General features: G+C 41.2%; 2 protein-coding genes across 6 annotated transcripts; both read left to right on the forward strand.

Moving 5' to 3' along the window:
* Positions 1-160: 160 nt before the first annotated feature.
* Positions 161-13,333, forward strand: hspa4a (heat shock protein family A (Hsp70) member 4a). Of its 2 annotated transcripts, XM_086225687.1 has the most exons (19): positions 161-506; positions 2,422-2,479; positions 2,565-2,705; positions 3,156-3,278; positions 4,183-4,282; positions 4,641-4,774; positions 5,012-5,256; positions 5,606-5,682; positions 5,925-6,076; positions 6,372-6,478; positions 6,656-6,789; positions 7,386-7,570; positions 8,146-8,229; positions 10,075-10,230; positions 10,541-10,666; positions 10,747-10,854; positions 11,343-11,462; positions 11,600-11,761; positions 12,388-13,333. In XM_086225687.1, the coding sequence occupies exons 1-19, from the start codon at positions 400-402 to the stop codon at positions 12,583-12,585; spliced, it is 2,517 nt and encodes an 838-aa protein (XP_086081813.1). In that variant the 5' UTR covers positions 161-399; the 3' UTR covers positions 12,586-13,333. The 2 variants fall into 2 exon arrangements, with proteins under 2 accessions (XP_086081813.1, XP_086081814.1); XM_086225688.1 differs by lacking the exon at positions 8,146-8,229.
* Positions 13,334-14,277: 944 nt separating this feature from the next.
* rnf14 (ring finger protein 14) lies at positions 14,278-19,256 on the forward strand. Of its 4 annotated transcripts, none has more exons than XM_086226234.1 (9): positions 14,278-14,398; positions 14,948-15,107; positions 15,257-15,387; positions 15,539-15,728; positions 15,950-16,335; positions 16,470-16,698; positions 17,069-17,241; positions 17,572-17,702; positions 17,814-19,256. In XM_086226234.1, the coding sequence occupies exons 2-9, from the start codon at positions 14,957-14,959 to the stop codon at positions 17,872-17,874; spliced, it is 1,452 nt and encodes a 483-aa protein (XP_086082360.1). In that variant the 5' UTR covers positions 14,278-14,398; positions 14,948-14,956; the 3' UTR covers positions 17,875-19,256. The 4 variants fall into 4 exon arrangements, with proteins under 4 accessions (XP_086082360.1, XP_086082363.1, XP_086082362.1 ...); XM_086226237.1 differs by lacking the exon at positions 14,278-14,398 and adding an exon at positions 14,429-14,606; XM_086226236.1 differs by lacking the exon at positions 14,278-14,398 and adding an exon at positions 14,615-14,753.
* The last annotated feature ends 399 nt before the right edge of the window (positions 19,257-19,655 follow it).

The following is a 19,655-nucleotide window of genomic DNA, read 5'->3' on the forward strand; positions in this document are numbered from 1 at the left end:
TATTTCACATGGTGCTGAGCAGAAATCACTACATTTTAAACTCGAGGTAATCTCATCATCTCCAGATATGTTCGCCAAAAACCTCGAATAAGGGAGAAGAATTCCACACATGGCTGTAGAAAGGTCCAGATACAGCTAGAACAATCTACATCTCGCGATATTAACGCGGAGAAGTCAGTCGAACCAACTAGCGACCGCAGTTTGCCAGCACCGACCAGAGGCAGACACTGGTTAACGGTGTGGATTATGACTGGAAGAAGCCGAACTTAACCAAGCGACAAAACCACTGCACCTGACGATTACACCATTTTAAATAAATCTGCGGCCGTAGGCGTGTTTTATTTTTCTGATTCTTACTGTATATAAGGGCATAGCTGGGGGATACGAAGACAGCCGAAGATGTCAGTGGTGGGATTTGACTTGGGATTTCAAAGCTGCTATGTAGCTGTAGCCCGAGCCGGTGGGATCGAGACTGTCGCCAACGAGTACAGCGACAGATGCACACCGTAAGTACATAAAATTCAGTTATAATTCATCGGACTTCTGAGGGAACGGGCCAGATGTTTTGTTTTTAAGACAGTGTCCTCTCGCCGGTGTTGGGGCAATGCACGTGAATACAGCACTTGTTAGGAGCTGCTCGAGCTTAACTTATTCGTTATGGATTGTGATGGCTTTTTTTTTTTTTTTAGTATGAGAACCTCATTAAAGCGCTTTTTAATATATTCACGGTGAGCATAAAACCCTTGAGAATACATCCGTAACTTGTACAGCTAGTTCAGCTAACAGCCCATCGGAGCTAGCTGGTTAGCTAAACTGAACAGTCTATTAACTGTACAATGTGGAATGGGGTTTATTGCCTTGGTTAGCTCGGGCGGGCGGTGTTTCCGCCGTTTGTACGTCGCTTCTAGAACTGAAGCGAAAGCTCCGACCAACCGGTGTGCCCCGGGTCTTTTACAGTGCACCTTACGTTGTGCTCTCCTCGACGACGACAGCAGCCAATGGCTTGTTGGAATATTCTAGCAACACTTGGGTGAACTTTGAGAATAAAACCGTCAAGATTGAAGACAGATTTGTTTTACTGTTTTCATCTTCTTAACTGTGTGACGTATCAGATTCTGACAAAGTCTTGAATGCGGCACACGTTGTGTTCCTGGACTATCTAAGACTAGATATGACCAATTATTACATGAAGGAGGCTTTTGTCATCTTCTGTCGGGGTGTTGCCATGTCGACGTGTGGGATTAAGAACTGATGAATAAAATAACACATTTTCTCATGACAATATACCTATTCATCTTAATAAAAATGTGTTTTGTATTATGATTCCAGGTGTTTTAATTTTCCCCAGTGCCATGCAACTGATCAAAATGAAATGTATGAAGGCCCTGTATTAAAGTAATTACCTGTGACAGTGTAAATGAAAAATATTTGAATTGAGGATTTTGATGAGTGGTCAAACTAATGTGTGCAACAACTTGCTCACTTGTAGAACATGATCCATTATTGGCTCATGATGTAAATGGACATAAAATATACATATTGGGCACAACAATTACAATATGTTTAAAACCTTGACTCACCGTAGGAGTGCCATGCTTTTATCCAATTTTTTAAAGTGGAAAACATTCATTTTTGCTTTCTATAGTTTGTCTTAATATATCCTTCTATTTCCTTTTTTTTTAATGATTTGTTATCACTAAGAAGAAAATGATGTATTCGATGAGGTTTTTTCTGCGACGATGCCTTTTTATTACTGTTTTTTTTAATTTGTGTAAATGTGAAATACATCTTGCCCTCTGTATGATTCGAGCATTATTTATTTGAGGAATGACTGATTATAAACAGCTAAGAAACAAACGTTTGGATGTCCAGAGCTGTAACAGATAATCCCTTTAACATTCTGATTTAGTGACGGCGTTTTCACTTTCACATTCATATTGGAAATCTTGTTCTGTGCTTCATAAAACTAAGAAATAAAGGAGGTAAAAAAAAACAACCCGCTCCTGATAACTTGCTACCCAGTTCCTGGTTCAGCTGTGGACTGGCACCTGTTGGGCCGAGTGCCCCGGAGACTTGTTCTGTTTGACTGCGCTGTCACATCACAAGCAGCACTTATGTGTTGACAGCGACTGTGGTTCTGACATCTGTGTTTGAAAGGGAGGATGATGACAGGCACTAAAACCCCCTGGGATACTCGTGGACTGACCGCACCACTCCAGCAGTGTTCATACACTAGTGTGTGAATTGTGACAGATGAATGTTACAAAGCATGTGGACCCTAGTCCTAGACAATGAATCCAATTTTTATGCAAACACAACTACTGATGTTGCCTCTGGAGATATATATTTGTCTGTATATGTGATCTATCTATGTCTTCCATATGTGTGTGTGTATGTATAAGTGTTTCTTTTGTTTTCCAGCTCATTTGTGTCATTTGGACCACGAAATCGAGCAATAGGAGCAGCTGCAAAGAGCCAGGTAAACTCACTTCGGTCCCTTTCTTTCTTGTTCCTCTAACTTTAAAAGCCGAAAAATGGAACCAGTATCACGTTGATTCTTCCAGGTGGTGACCAACTGTAAGAACACAGTGCAGGGCTTCAAGCGATTCCATGGCAGGGCCTTCTCCGATACCTATGTCCAATCAGCAAAGTCTAACTTGGTGTATGACCTGACCCAGATGCCCTCAGGATCCACTGGTATTAAAGTAAGAAGTAAATGATATTAATCTGCTATTGTTTTGTTTAGTGATTGTAAGTACGGATTGAGAAAGACAACCATTTAAACTTTATGGAGGTCATTGCTAATAAATTTTGATAAGAAGGGCAGGAAGAAATCAGTTTAACATTTTTGTAGATTGCTTTTGATGTTCATCAGAAAAGGGGTTGAATCCTTTTGTGGGTGAATAAAATGTAAAAACAAACCTGAATATGAAATTATTCTAAATGTAGTCATGTACTGAATGAATGAATCAGTAAATAAACTTCTATTGTTTCTATGGCAAAAACACCGGGGGGTAGCAATCTTGCTTTTAAATCCACCAGAATGCCTTAAATTGAAAATAAACTATGTTGTGATTCATGTCTTGGCCACCTGTCATGTTATGAGCTCAGCACTAATCATCTTCTAATACCCCCCCCCCCCCCCCAAACTGCAGGTGATGTACATGGAGGAGGAGCGAGTGTTCAGCATCGAGCAGGTTGCTGGGATGCTGCTGACCAAACTGAAGGAGACTGCTGAAAGTGCACTGAAGAAACCAGTGGCAGACTGTGTCATCTCTGTAAGCAGACAACACAACAGCCTCATAGCTTCAGCAGGGTGCCCGCAAAGCTCCTCTCAGATAGAGTTGTCCAGCTGGACATTTTTGGGGCAACAAATATCATCTAATTGCCTTTATATGTAGGTGGTAATGTACTTGTTGGATCCCTGCGTGCATTATTTAAAGACGTGGCATTGCTCTGCCAAGTTTTGTAAAGTCTACTGAAATTACACGGGAGGAACATTGTGTTTACATCCTGCTACTTGGAATCTTAATTACTTATGTCACACTTGCAATGGGAACAGTTTTGGTAAAATCATGCCACCTTTTTAACAAGGTGTATAATTTGCATTACTTGCTTCCATCTTAAGACTTTTAGATCTCTCAGAATTTCACCACATGTCCTGCTAGAAAGTGTTATTTCCTCACTTGCACCTTGTTGTGAAGAGTGGGATGTGTGTGTTCCTCAGCTTTATGCCATACAGGAATTCATCAGTAGCATCTGTTATGTAACGTTACAGCTCTCACACAGACAGAGTACTTTCGCTATGTCTAAATCTTAGTTTACATCAGATGTGGAAATGGCTACCATGTTATTATTACTGTGGCCAGAGCCTCAATTTAGCCCTGGAACGTTTCCATGAGGAGCTGTTTTGTTTTGGCTCTCTGAGTAACTGGCACAGTGGTGTTGTCATGTGAGGCAGTCGATTCATTGATTCAGAGCGACACCTTTAGGAACCTTTTTTTTTTTTTTTTTTAATGTTTTCTTATTGTTGTTTTTCACTGTCTTTGAAATGTTGTCATGTATTACAGTCATATCACATGTCAAGAAACGTTGTTATTGGTGTTTCCAGTCAAATCATTTTCCTGGAGACTGTTGATTCCTTAGTTTTGAGTGAAAACCACGTCGCAATTCCTCTCCTAGGTTCCCAGCTATTTCACTGATGCAGAGAGAAGGTCTGTCATCGACGCAGCTCAGATCGCAGGCCTCAACTGTCTACGACTAATGAATGAAACCACTGCAGGTACACGCAAACACACTGTTCTTAACATGCAGAGCAAGAAATGCCTGAATAGTTGTTGAGGGATGGATTTACAATGGCCACAGTTTGTAGAGAGACCGGCAAGAACACGTCACAAAAAGGGCCATTGTGAATGTTTGACTTTCAGCCAGAGATATTGGAATATTTTGCTTGTAAATGATGTAGAACAAGAGTCACCGCTCAGCTGCACCGTCTGGAAATGTCCCACAGTTGTGCTACAGCGTAATTTCATATTGTTGCTGAACCTCTGATTTATGTCTCAATTTGTTACTTCAACAAGTTAAAACAGGTATGCACATCCACAGAACAACTGAGGTTTGGTTGCTTGAATTACTTGCAGTGACTCTGGCGTACGGCATCTACAAGCAGGATCTGCCGGCTCCAGAGGAGAAGCCCAGGATAGTGGTGTTTGTGGATCTTGGCCACTCTGGTTACCAGGTGTCAGTTTGTGCCTTCAACAAAGGAAAGCTTAAGGTGAGTCATAAATAATGTGAGCAATTTTTTAAGGTAACACTGAAGTGGGAGTGTTGTGTGTGTGTGTGTGTGTGTGTGTGTGTGTGTGTGTGTGTGTGTGTGTTGTGTTTTCTTTAGGAGTCTTTTATGGCCTTGGGCTACTTACACAGATTTGAAGTAATTTTAATGTATTATCTTAGTAGTTTGATAAGCAGCCATGGCTTCAATTATTGATCTTTTGTTGTCTACCCTCATTAGATCCTGGCTACGGCGTTTGATTCAGAGCTTGGCGGGAAGGACTTTGATGACATCCTAGTCAGCCACTTCTGTGGTGAGTTTGCGAAGAAGTACAAGCTGGATGTCAAGTCCAAACCTCGGGCACTGGTGCGGCTCTACCAAGAGTGTGAGAAGCTCAAGAAGCTGATGAGTGCAAACTCATCTGACCTGCCTCTCAACATCGAGTGCTTCATGAATGACATTGACGTTTCCAGTAAACTGAACAGGTGGGATTCATTATTACTTTAGAATTCGAGGGAAGTCTAATATTCCTGTTGTAAAGCAATCATTATTGGAGGGTGGGACTATAATTACTGGGTTTGTGTCATTTTTGCTTTGGACTAGCCATCAAATATAGAACGTGGAACTTAAAGCACTTCTTTTAGTTCTATTTGACTCATTTGGACATAAATGATTAAGAGTTTTACTGTAGAGGAGAGCACATTTTTATTAAAAATGAAACAGGTATAGAAGCATCCGCTGAACTGTCTGAAACCCTAAGCATCTCTACACACGTGGACTCTCACTCAGTTTGAGTCTGTGCCTATGAATAATCTATGACCATTTGTCCCCCAGAGGTCAGTTTGAGGAGATGTGCGCGGGGCTGCTTGCCAAGGTGGAGGGTCCCCTGCGTAGCGTCATGGAACAAGCTAGTGAGTACATGTGGCTTTAATAGCAGCTGGACTATCCCCATCAGCATGTGAGCACGCTGGGGACTCACGACTCTTGCATGGTAACTCAGAGTAATCACAATCGACAAATTCAAAAATGTCAGAGCTGCTGTGCACACTCAACAAACCTAACACAGCTTTGAGTTTCATAAAATGAAGCTGTGGTTCTGCAACTGTCACAAACCTTTTCAGTGTCATACCTGTTTGCTGTTTCTATCATCCAGAGCTGAAGAAAGAAGATTTCTATGCAGTTGAGATCGTGGGCGGCGCCTCACGAATTCCCGCCATCAAAGAGCGAATCAGCAAATTCTTCGGCAAAGAGCTGAGCACCACTCTGAATGCAGATGAGGCTGTGGCCAGAGGCTGTGCTCTGCAGGTAGAGCTCACCTGTCAGGATGACTGTCCTGGTCCTAATATAGTATCATACTGCAGCCTCTCAGTGATATGCACTAGTGATGGTGATGTAACATCTGCGTTAAACCCTTCAAGTTTATGTAGTGCTGAGCAAAAAATATGTTAACATACTGCCATAAAATGTGTTCCATTTATTCATAGCAAGTAAATATTCCAACTTTGCTGGCTTCAGTTTGCTAATTAAATTCTCCTTTCTTTTATATCTCTCTGGATTGGCAAATAACAATTGATCTCCTATTTTCTGCGCCTCTACACAGTGTGCTATCCTCTCACCGGCATTCAAAGTGCGAGAGTTCTCCATCACAGATGTCGTCCCCTACTCCGTCTCTCTAAAATGGAACTCTGCCACGGAGGAAGGACTCAGGTATGATCTCATCTCAGGTATTATGTCTGTAGACGGAAGAGGTTAAAGTGGGACCTCGTGTTTTGTACTCACAAATAGAACATGATCTCCCCCAGTGAATACAGAACCCTGATCTCAGTTGTAAGATCTTCGCTGTGTGACACGTCACCTTGACCCTCCTCCTGATGTTTCTTACAGTGATTGTGAGGTTTTCCCAAAGAACCATCCAGCTCCCTTCTCCAAAGTGTTGACCTTTTACCGGAAAGAGCCCTTCACCCTTGAAGCTTACTACAACAACGTGAAGGAGCTGCCCTACCCCAGCACTGCTATAGGTACTGCAGACTACACTTGATGACTCGGCGGAGATAAGTGATGATAACAAGTACTGAAAAGTTCAGTGGTGCTTAAAACAAGTTTATTTAAAGTCTTGACAGTTATACTTAACTTCAAGATCATTTTTCATACATTACATGTTGGATTTGTTGTTCTGTCACTAGATAGCCATAAAGATCATCATAATGATTGCTAAAATATTCTCATTGTTGTGATGGCAAAATATCTTTGAAAATTGAAAAAGGAATTCATTATTTGTGTTTTTGCTTTCAAGCTGATGCTAAATTAAGGGGAGATTGTTAATTTGTCTGTAGTACATAGTATAGATATAATTTTAGCTGTGATGTAAATTAGCGACAACAGGCATGAATGAATTTATTGAAATTACAGGTTCCTGGGTATGTACATGTGCAAAAAATCAGCATGGAGGATTACATACATTATCTTGGCCGCAGTCTGAGTGGAAGCGGTGTGACACAAATTCGCGACATTCGGCATCAAGGGGTTAAAAGGCATTATATGGTTGACATATACTAATAATATGAATATATTTACACCAGTGTACTCAACTTTGACCTTTTCCCTCACCCTACAGGTCAGTTCTTGATCCAGAATGTGGTTCCTCAGGCGTCTGGGGAGAGCGCAAAAGTCAAGGTCAAAGTTCGAGTGAACATTCACGGTGTGTTCAGTGTTTCTAGCGCCTCGCTAGTTGAGGTGGTGAAAACAGGAGGTGAAGCAGAAGAGCCTATGGAGACGGAGCAAGCAGGGAAGGAGGAGGAGGTGTGTATGAAGTGAAACTAATGGGAGAGAGAGAGAGAACGAGTGGCCCTCCCGGTTTGTTGAGTGCTGTCGGCTTTGTGTTAAATCACAGAAAGTTGCTTGTCTGACTGCACCTCTGCTTTTATCATCCTGTCATGTCCTCATAGTGGATTTTAGATGTCTTTCCTGAACATAAACACAGCTTCAGGGGGTTGCATTCATTTATCCATAATTTCTTCTTGTAATTTTTTGGCATCTAATTGTGTAAGGTTCACCAGCATGTGTTCAACCTTAGCCCTTGTGTGAGATGTCTGGCGGGGGGGGGGGGGGTTGTCAAACAAGTGAAGTTAGAAAGAAACATTGGAGTCTTAATTCAGTTGGCGATGCTGTGGTGTGATAAAGGGCAGCCTCCTGCGAATGCTGGAAAAATGAGGCTGCAACAGCGAGATAGGATCTTTTAACAAATGTGTGCTCAGGGTTTCTCAGTAACATCTATTTGTTTTACTCAACATCCTGTTTGGATAAAAACCAGCTACAAACTGGGTTAGGCCACTTTAATATGTGTATATGTCTTGTGTTCTCTTACCGTGTGTCAGAACAAAATGCAGGTGGACCAGGAGGATCAGAAAGGCATGGCTGGAGAAAGTGAAGACAAGAAATCAGAGGCAGAGGAGATGGAGGTAACCTTGTGCTGGGCGATTGTGCAAGAGTCTTTTTTAGTTTCCTCTGGACATTTTCGCTAAGTGCAGTAAATGCAGCAGAATGCAAGTGGGTGTTAATCAGTGAAGACAGTGAGTACGGAAATGCCGTTTTTATTTTTCAGGACAAATGGGAGGCAATAAAATGAGAGGCCAGACAGTTTAAACGAACCAACACACTTGATTCCAGAGCCACTGCTGTTTGCCTGAGTGTGATATTATATGAGAGAAGAATAAGAAACCATAGCAAAAGTGATTTTCGTAAAATCAGGGAAATTTGCATATCGCAGTGTTATGCAAGTCATAAAATGGCCTCAAAATGACAATGATTTTGTTTTCTGCAATGACTTCTGGGACAAGTCATCTTCATCAAGAGTTGCTCGCTCCTTTCTTTTCCCATTTTTTTTCACATCTGCCAATGATTTTTTCTTTTTCTGGCATTGAACTCTATGTCATTATCTTCATTTTTGTTGGTTTGAAAAAAAAAATCAGTAAGAGAAATGAGTGATCAGTGTTTGTAAGGCGTGATGTGGAGAATGTGGGGAATACACTACCATTCATATCGCCCAGCACTAAGGTAACCAGTTTGTCAGGAAAAAACAAGTCTTTGTAACCACGTGTTTCACCCTGGATGGGATGTTGTCTTAACACTCACTCACTCTCAAGCACACACAGTTATGAGAGAGACACTTATTTAAAGTATATTGATTTGAAACACATTGTTGCCTTCCAGCATGGTAACTCATTCACTCATTATCGTTAGTGTTAGGAGATCATTTGGTGAGATGAAGGGAAATTTGTGACACAAATAAATAAAAAGAATAGTCCTTATTTGAAATAAGATTTGATTTGATTAGTTAAGATTCCACTTTATTGTTGCAGAGTGCAGATTGCATCTAACCATATGAGCATAAGCAGCAACTGAAGACTAAATAACATGATATATGAATCTACAGAAGCGCAGGGTATGAAACGATATGTGAATATGTGTGTACTGGCTATGACTGTACTGTTTGTAATACTATACAGTACGTACATTGGTGCAGTTTGGGATTATTAGAGCGATTATGTAGTATGCAATGGGAACGATAAAGGACATTTGGAATATGCAGTACAAATACATGGTAGTGCAATGATAGGGACTTAGATATGCATTGCATACAGTAGTGCAAAGTGTGCATGCATATCATCTGAAAGTCACATGGAAAATATTTCAATGTGTATACAAGAAGAAGAATAAAATATGTCAAATGTCACAAAATAAACCTGAGAAATAATCAAATGCGACACTGAACAGTCAACCAAAGACTCAACTAGTTTCATCTCATTGTGTCCTTGCAGCTGAGACACAAAAAAAAACAAAGCCTGTTTAGGTTAGAGGTGGCGTCATCCGCTTGGCAGATGCCAGTGACGCCACTTACCAGTGGAAAATTACTGAATCAAACTGATTTGGATCTGAACACGCACGCACACACACACACACACACACACACACGCCCCGGTTCATTGGCTTTAAAAATAAACCAAATAGCTTCTTTGCTGTAAAGAGCCTCATCAACAAGGAATGCCTTGCCTAAAGTCAGACTCAGAGGAATCAGTGTTAGTGATACTGTTCATCATTCCTAAAACTAAGATTTCTATTTAGAACTCCAGCATTTTTAAATTTCACTTCATATTTGACAGCGACATACCTTCATCACCTTAACGCTCCACTTACTTAAAGAACATATTAAACATTTGTCATGGTTTGTCATATCTGCACATTAACTTGTTGTCCCACTAATGTAGCTGTATTTGAGATCGACTGCTTCCATCTCCTGGTTTCAGACAATGCCGGAGGACGCCAAGCAGGAGAAGAAGAGCGACCAGCCGCCGCAGGCAAAGAAGCCTAAAGTGAAAACAAAGACGGTGGATCTGCCCATCGAGAACAATTTGCAGTGGCAGCTGTCCAGTGAAGTACTAAATATGTTCGTGGAGAATGAGGTAATGTGCTAAAATCACCCAGTATGTCAAGCATGCACACACACTATTTGAGCGGTTTGCTGGTAGGGATTAGTTGTAATTGCTTCCAGTTGTAATGGTAGCTGATGACAATAAACATGTATCGTATTTCTAACATCAGTCCATTGTTCTGTTGTTTTGCCCTCATTGTTATAAGATTTTCTATTATGACATCATGGATTTTTCATCACCTACTTCTTGACTGGTCTACTTATAATCTTTTCAAGCTTCCCTTTAGATGCCTCAGCATGACTGGAACATCTGACCACATTTTCAATCGTTATTTTTCCAGGGGAAGATGATCATGCAGGACAAGCTGGAGAAGGAGAGGAACGATGCAAAGAACAATGTAGAAGAGTACGTGTACGACATGAGGGACAAACTGCACGGTGTCCTGGAGAAGTTTGTGAATGATGCTGTGAGTAGTAAAGATTCTGACATGAGTCCCAACAATTGGATTTAATTGGATTTAATATAATAATCCCTGACAACATGCAGGATCGTGACGCATTCTCATTAAAACTGGAGGACACCGAGAATTGGCTGTATGAAGATGGAGAGGACCAACAGAAGCAAGTTTACATTGACAAACTGGCTGAACTGAAGGTAACCATGGCGCCTGCATCAGAGTTGTGGTTGAGGCAGGTATAAGGAGGAAGACGGAAAAAAAATTATCTTCAAAAATCAGAATAAACCATAATATTGAATCTCCGTTTTCAAGAATCAAAATTCAAAAGGAACGAGCACCCAAATATTATGGACGTATCGTCCCAGCCTATGCAAATTGCGGTAATCTCATACAAAGGTGTACTTCAAGATTTTAAGAATAACGGGCAACAGGGATTAAATAAACTAATCTGTGTAGGACAAGAGGATTGTGGTATACAGTATATTCATCATCATTCAGCATTCTTTACATTCTCAAACAGGGAATTTCATGTTTTACATTTTAAGTCTTTATCCTCTGCAATATTTCTTTTGTGTCAGATATTAAGGGGTTTATGATATTAAGTGGTAGAAAAATGTGTCTTTTGTTTTCCATTAGTGTCTTGCTTGGATGACTTACTGACTAAACCTGATGATCCTTCCTGCAGAAAATGGGTCAGCCTATCCAAGAAAGATTCAGGGAAGCTGAGGAGCGGCCAAAAGCTTTTGAGGAGCTTGGCAGACAAATCCAGATGTACATGAAAATCATTGAAGCTTATAAGGCGAAGGTAACTGTGCAGAGCAAGGGAGTTGTACTCAGAGATACCAAAGCAATGTCTTTATTACATTGTCTTGGCGTTGAGGGTAGATCTTTCATATGAGTCATCATACAGGTGTCATCACTCGCCTGTGTTTGTCTCAACAGGATGAGCAGTACGATCACCTGGATGAGCTGGAGGTGACTCGGGTGGACAAACTGGTGAATGATGCAATGGTTTGGATGAACGGCAAGATGAACCAGCAGAACAGTCAAGACCTCACCCTGGAACCAGTGGTCAAAGTCGCAGAGATCCAGGCTAAGACCAAGGTAGTGTAGGCCTGGGCACCTGGCTTTGATTTAAACATGGAGGATCAAAATAGAAAGATACATTACATAATTGGTAGCTAGTTTGAGGAGTGGATCAGGACAGTCAGTGATCAGCTGTTGGCAGGCTAGATAGTCGAACAAGCACAAGTAGCTTTATAATACATGAACATATGATTTGGTTAATAGACAAAGTTAAACCAGGCAGTTGCTGTTCCCAATAAACAAGACTTCTTCAGTGATAAACAAAGTCACAAGCTGGATGGATGGAAAGACCGTATCTAATCATTTCCACCTGTTTGTCACGCTCAAATCTTTCACAATAGCTTAGTTTAGAAATGAAGAGCAACCGTACTCAGGATATCTTGAGCTTGTACTAACAGAGTAATGTAGTAACTTTGAGTGGGAGAACAGCAGCAGATTTAAATGAGGCTTTGTACTGCCTACTGTACGTTACACGCTGTATGTATATGTATAAACAATACACTCGCCACAATGAGTTTGGACGTGAAGGCCATGTTAGGCCTCTTAGTAATGGCTGTAAAGAAGCCTTAATCATGAAATGTGGAACACGGTCCTTGTATGAATACCGTCACTCTACAAACCAAATGTTGTGAATTGAATTGCAGGAGCTTTATACATCGTGCAACCCTGTGGTGTCAAAACCCAAGCCGAAGGTGGAGCCCCCTAAGGAGAAGATGGAGAACGGGCCTGTCAACGGAACAGAGGGAACTGAGAACACGCCACCCAACTCAGACAAAACCACGTCTGCAGGCATGGAACAACAGGGGGCGGAGAACAAACTCCCGGAGATGGACATAGACTAAGCATCTGAGCTGCACCTCTGAGTCTCACCTCTTTTGGTCCTGCTACAGCCACGCTGAGATTGGTACTGATGATCCAGCAACATCTCTTGAAGATCCAGACAGCTGCATCCCCAATAAACACCACTCATTAGTCAGCCTCTTCCACTTGTCATTTACCATTTTCTATGAGCAAAATCCTGCATAATATTAATTCTGAATGGATGACCTGTGAGCATGGGATGCAAACTGCTTTCTCTGTGTTGCATTGATGACTTTTACGTTAAGATTGTTTTATTCAGCTATTCCTGAGCACAGTTAAGAATGTCAATTCAGGAGATTTGTAAGCAAATGTGTTATGCTAAAAAAAAGTAGTTCTTTACACATGAAAAGGTAAAATATTGCAGTATGTCTGAATGTGTAGATACAGTGGCAATTGTAAACATGTGGATTGTTCAAAGTTGTACATAGTGCAACAAATACTCAAAACTGCTGGATAATATATGTAGTATAAAAGGAAGAAGGGGCGCATTGTTTATTTTGTATTGTATGTTCAAACTACCACAAGTTACTGTCAAGCAGTATTTCATTGTTTGGCTTTTCATATTCAACATAATGGGTCTTTTGGTTCTCTGGTAGCCTTGTATTGGTTTTTTTCTACATAATGGTGTGACTGCTGGTCCAACGGATCACCTGCTGGGTGCTGCTGTTGTTACCACATCACTAAAAAAAAGGCAAAAATAAACCTTGACAACAAGCATATGCTGTGTGAAATGGTGTTGTCGCCAGGAGTCTTAGTTTTTTTTTTTTTAATGTTAGGGTTTATTGTAGTTGAGCGACCTAGCATCGCTTCTGTGAACAAACTGTCTCTTATGAAGGGATCCCTTCGGTCAAAGTTAAAACAACAACAAAAAAAGAAGACTAAATTAGATTAAAAACTAAATTCAGGTCCGGTCGCAGTGTGGCTGTGTTTTTGAAATATTTTGTCAATATGTCATAAAGCTGAAAAATTAGTTGAAAGAAAAAAATATATAGAAGCAAATTTCATTTCAGATTGTTCAGTTTTCCATTTTCAGGCTTCAAATACATGCAAAAAAAGAACTGCCGCATTAGTTTTTGACCAGTTACTATTGGTAAAACTGTTGAACCCCTCCCCCCACTACTCAATCCCTGAACTATCTCTTTTAAAAAAAAATCACATCACAAATTAAACAAAAGCAATAATAAAATAATGTGTACAACAAATACTTGAAGAAATATGAACAGCAGCAATAATATACATAGTAGATATTATACTGGGCTGCACGGTGGTGCAGTGGTCAGCACTGTGACCTCACAGCAAGAAGGTTTCGGATTCGAGTCCCGGCTCGGGCGCGGGATCTTTCTGTGTGGAGTCTGCATGTTCTCCCCGTGCCTACGTGGGTTCTCTCCGGGTACTCCAGCTTCCTCCCACTGTCCAAAGACATGCAATTGGGGACTAGGCTGATTGGATTCTCTAAATTGACTGTAGGTATGAATGTGAGTGTGAATGGTTGTTCATCTCTGTGTGTTGGCCCTGCGATGGACTGGTGACCTGTCCAGGGTGAACCCCGCCTCTCGCCCGTAGATGCTGGGATAGGCTCCTTACTAGTAAGGACTAAGCGGAAGATGACGATGGATGGACGATGGATATTCTACTGCATGTTTTCACAAGGATTCCCCAACCAGGGATGTGTTCCCCAACCGAAGTGACCTGCTACACACTAACTAGCCTGCAGGTGGAGCTGCTTCACTATCACTGCTTACACAGTGATGTGTTTGTCTACCGAAGAAGTCACTAGCAACCGTCTTGTACAAGGTAAGAAACCCATTATTTTATGATTATTACTGCGCCTCCGCTGGTGCAGTGGCATGCTTTGTAACTTTGCCCGGTTATTCGGGAGAATTTGGAAGAAGCGGTGCTGTCATAGAGGAAGAGTAAAGGCCCGGCTGAGCTCGGACTGTAGCCACAGCAACTGTTTACATCAGCTAGCGTCTACATACTAGCTAGCTAGCGTAAACGCAAGGTGTCATCAGACATTGTATTTACTCACAATAATGTTCAAAGGGATGACTGTCAATTTGATTTGTAACTACCAGCACTTTACATAGCGATTAAGAGAACTGTTGCTTACAAGAGCGTTAACTTTGGGTGTAGCTTAACATTGGCTGAGGTAAGCAGACGGTTATGTCACAGCGAAGTTAACCATGGTTGGCGGTGCCGTAAGAAAAGTATGCAAGTTTCTATTTAAACTTGTTAAACTCTGCTTTATGTAGATCTGGTGTGAAGGTTTAATGTTACCCTCAATGTTGTTGTTGTTCTTTAGGCAGTGTTTTACAGTGGATTTGTATTTATTTTGCTCTATAGGGTATGTAAATGTCTGAGGACAAGGAAGCTCAGGAGGATGAACTACTTGCTTTAGCAAGTATCTACGATGAAGAGGAGTTTCATCGGGCAGAGTCGGCACAGGGCGGAGAGATCCAGCTCTGTCTGGAGCTTCCTCCTGATTTCAAGGTTGTTGTCAAAGGTATGACTAGACCTCTAGTTTGTACTGTCAAAGTCCATAGCTTAGATTGCAGTGATTGCATTTCCCTCGTAGTCACTCTCTTCTTCTCTTGTGATACATTTTTGTAAGCTGCACTCTAATACGGATTGTTACCGTGTTGTCTGTTGCAGGAGAGAAGCAAACTGAATATAATGTCAGCTTCTTGCCTCCTTTGGTGCTCAACTTTGAGCTTCCGGTGGATTATCCATCCATGTCTTCTCCGCTCTTCACTCTCAGCTCTAAATGGATGACCAGAGGACAGGTTTGTGGTTCATATAATTTTCCACTACATTACTATTCAAAAGCTGACCTGCGTGTTTGACCGTGCTTACAATGATTGCTTTTGTCCACATGTAAAATAGAACACATCTTAACCCTCTATACTGGATTCTTCTATATTTTTTTCTCATCAGATGAGCTCTCTGTGCAGACGCCTGGATGAACTGAGGGAGGAGAACCAAGGATGTGTTATTCTTTTCACATGGATCCAGTTCCTTAAAGAGGAGGCTCTGGACTTTCTGGGCATCCAGTCTCCTCTTGAAGTCATCAGGACTGGAAGTAAGGGCAGTGGGGAACGCAGGAAAGTCGACCATGCGGCTTCAGGTATTTGTTGTTCAGCGCTTCATACTTAAAACTGAGTCGACTTAACTGGATAACTGTTGACTGAGTTACCGGCTTTTCACAGTAGAACTCATCTCATTGGTGACCAAGCTCAGCCATGATATATAGGAAGTTAAAAGCTAATTAGAGACAATGAAACTCGACGAAACATGTTTTGTTTTGTTTTTTACGGATGATAAATAATGTTCTGCCATTTTGTCCAGCTATGACACAGCGTGGGAATCATTCTGAAAATGATGAGGAAAAAAACAGAGAAGTTAGGAATGAAAAGTCAGTACCACACTTGCCCCCATCATGTCAAGTGGACCCACGGGCTGTCCTGTTGATGGATCCGCGAGCCGACCTCCTACCTCAGCTGTTGGACTTTGACGAGGGGCAGCGTCAGAGAGCATTTGACTGCAAGGTGTTCTGCTGTGGGATCTGTTTTGTAGAGAAACTTGGCTCCTGCTGCCTGTGCTTTAAGGAGTGCCAGCATGTCTACTGCAAGGCTTGTATGACCGAATACTTCCAGATCCAGATACGCGACGGCAATGTCCAGTGCCTTAACTGTCCTGAGCCCAAATGTACATCCTTAGCCACACCTTTGCAGGTAAGATGTGGTACGTATGTAGGTGTTTGCCTTAGACTTTACAGGCTTTTTTCAGAATCAGAGTTTCTGCTTCTACTTGCCTTTGTGAAGTTTCCCAACCTGATCATTGCAATCGAAACTGTACCTCGTGTCAGGTGAAGCACCTGGTGGATGACGAGCTGTTTGCTCGTTATGATCGTCTACTTCTCCAGTACAGTCTGGATCTCATGGCCGACGTGGTCTACTGTCCCCGCCAGTCCTGTGGCACCGCTGTCATGGTGGAGCCAGACACAACCATGGGCATCTGCTCAGCCTGCCAGTATGCTTTTTGCACACTATGTAAGCTGGGCTACCACGGCCTCTCCGCCTGTAAAATCCCAGCAGGTAATGTCACAGAAAATAGTCTTCTAATCAGTAAATTTGGTTTTGATTTATGTTGGTGAATCAGGTGAAAAAAGCACGTGTTCTCAATTTATTTATTCGTTATTTTAAATATACCCACATTTTTATGTTATTGGATGAAAACATACAATCGTGTGTTGACTGTGTGAATTGTTAAAGAAATATTTACTCTGAACTTATAGTTGTAATGTGAAGGCAAATTTGAAAGCCAAAGTCACATAGAATGGTTATTTCATGAGCACTCTGAAGGTTCTAGTGTTCCCAGTAACAGGGTGGTTAATAATGAATTGCTACTAGATCTGTTTTGAGCCTTCAGGCTGAAACCAATGCTGTCTCTTGGGTTTTGTCACAGAGGAATTGCGTAACCTCAGAGACGAGTACCTGTCAGCCTCATCAGAGGGGAAAAAGTTTATGGAACAACGCTTTGGGAAGAGGGTGATCCAGAAAGCAGTGGAAGAGTCCTTTAGCAGAGACTGGTTGAATGAGAACTGCAAATGCTGCCCACGTTGTGGCACCAATATACAGGTGGGCTCCCCCTGCTGGCAACAGTGCAGTACAACAGACATGGTCTTTTCCACTAGGGGTTAATGTTCAGTTCAGTGAATGTGACACTCGTTTTATTCTCATCATACACACAAGATATTTTAGTGACTTTCAATTTTTTTTTTTTTTTAAAGAACACACAATTATGTATCCAGGCAATCGTTAGTGCCTCTTTTACACTGAACTAACCCTCGAAATATGACTTGTCTTTATTCAACATTTCTGCATTCAGCTTCAGAGCCTGCCAGTTACTGTGGATGCCAGTTGATATGTGCTAAATCCCGTCATCTGCTACTGTCTCCTTGTCTCTAGAAAGTGGACGGCTGTAACAAGATGACCTGTACTTCATGTAGACAATACTTCTGTTGGCTGTGCCTGGGCCTCCTCAGCAAAGTAAACCCTTACAGTCACTTTAACAACCCACACTCACCTTGCTACAACCAGTAAGTGATCTCTCCTTCCGCTTATCCTTCAGCATCACGTTGTCTCGTTCACTTGTTATTCATTGATGCAGGAAACATGTTGGTTGAAGGTGTCTTTTCTGATTGGTGCAGACTCTTCCATGGTGTGGATCTGGATGAAGAAGATGCCTTCTGGAGTGATGAAGAGGACTGATGCCTCACTGTTCTATCCTCCACCTGAATGCACTTTATCTCATGAAACTATCACTTCCCCCGCTGACTGTCACTACGCCTGCATTAGCACAACAGTGTCCACATTATAATATCACTGTCAGGCAACATTTAGTTCCAGGGTGGATAATTGTTTCTATAGAGGAGCACAGGAATGAGTCCAGACACCAGTGAGATGTTTTGAATGGGTTCTTGGTCTGGAATAAGGTCTGTGGTCAACACCTGCTTAAAGACCTCTGAAGGTTTTGTCCTACAGCATGAAATACATCAGTAAATACCACACTTGGGAATTTTGAAGCTTTTTATGTATCTAAAAAATGGCGGTGGCTAACAAGTGGCTAAATGAGACTCCAGAGGTTGTGGTGGAAATGAAACTTCATCAAATAAAAAAAAAAATAAAAAAAGATGTGAGGATTGTTGTAGTGATGTTGAAGTCACATGACCTTGCGCGAGTTTGTTCTCAGCCTACCTTTAGCTTTGGAATTCTAATGATTGTATTTACAAAAAAATAAAAGTGGTGTTCCTTTGTAGAGATTATCTTGTTGAACAAAATGTCCAAGTTTCAAACTTTCGTTTACCGCAAAGCTTATTATCAGCAATAATCTAATGTAGAAACTTAATGGGTTTGAGCTGAGGGGACCCAAGGGAATGCTAACGTGCAGGTCAGCGCACAAAATTAAGCCAATCCTGCAACACTGTTAATGTATGACTGGCGTCATATAAAGACAGAATTATTAATGAAGGAATTTAATGTAATGGCAAAGTTCATTCGAGATCTGAGAGAAACTTGGATGGGATCATTTAAATTGAAGTAAATGTGGGAAAAATCGAGATTTTATCTAAAAAGTTGATAATTCTAAGCTCCGACTGGGTTTTTCCCAGGACGCGTCAACGTTCTCGTTTCTTGAGCTTATGTTGAAATGATTTTTTTTTTTCTTCAGGTCAGTTATTTTACAGAAAAAGCAAGTGGTAAAAGCCAAGCAGTTTAATAGTAGCTTGCTGCAGTTGTATTTGTTTATAGAGACTGTAATAATACCGCGCTTCATATTCATGGTGGGGATTCCGGTGGTATTTCTACAGATGAAATAAATGTTGCCAAATATTACCTGCAGGGGAAGGCATAGAATCGTAATGGTATTCAAAACAACATTTTGTATTTATGTTTTTGTTACTGTTAGTTAATTTATTTTCAGCAGAGAGGAGACTGCCCTGCACTGGCGGTCCGGTGCGGAGGTGAACCCTCTATCTGGTTGTTTTTTTCAAAATGAATTAGTCTCCGGTCTTGAAATGCTTGAGAATTCACTTTCCTGTCACTTCAAGAACCTGTAAAAATGCATTTAACAAACTGTTCCTCAAAATAAAGTTTTTTCCACAATTCATTTTGCGTATTCAATGAAGCTCTTTCACATTTGATCTTGTGTTGGTTTTACAATTTGTCACCTTTAAAAGGAGGCATTTTACTTCCGTTCGCAACATCAAAACCCATCCACTTCCAAACTTTGAAATGTTTGTTTTTGTGGGATTTAAAAAGATAATTTTATTTACTAAAAATTGTGGGTCTGCTTAAAATCTTTTAAAAAAATACATTCCTAAATGTGCAAAGTTGACTTGTATGAAGTTGTTAGTGTCAAACTTGATTCTTTACCCCCCCCGCCCCCCCCGGGTTGTCGTAAATATTCTAACTTTTGTTGAATTCTGATTGAAATTAACTCTCAAGATCAGGAATCATTTAAAATAAAAGCTAAATAGAAGGGGAACCGTAAT

This window comes from Aulostomus chinensis, chromosome 15 (genome assembly GCF_037954235.1).
Source record: "Aulostomus chinensis isolate RoL2024-O1b breed Wild chromosome 15, RoL_Achi_v1.0, whole genome shotgun sequence".
NCBI lineage: Eukaryota > Metazoa > Chordata > Actinopteri > Syngnathiformes > Aulostomidae > Aulostomus > Aulostomus chinensis.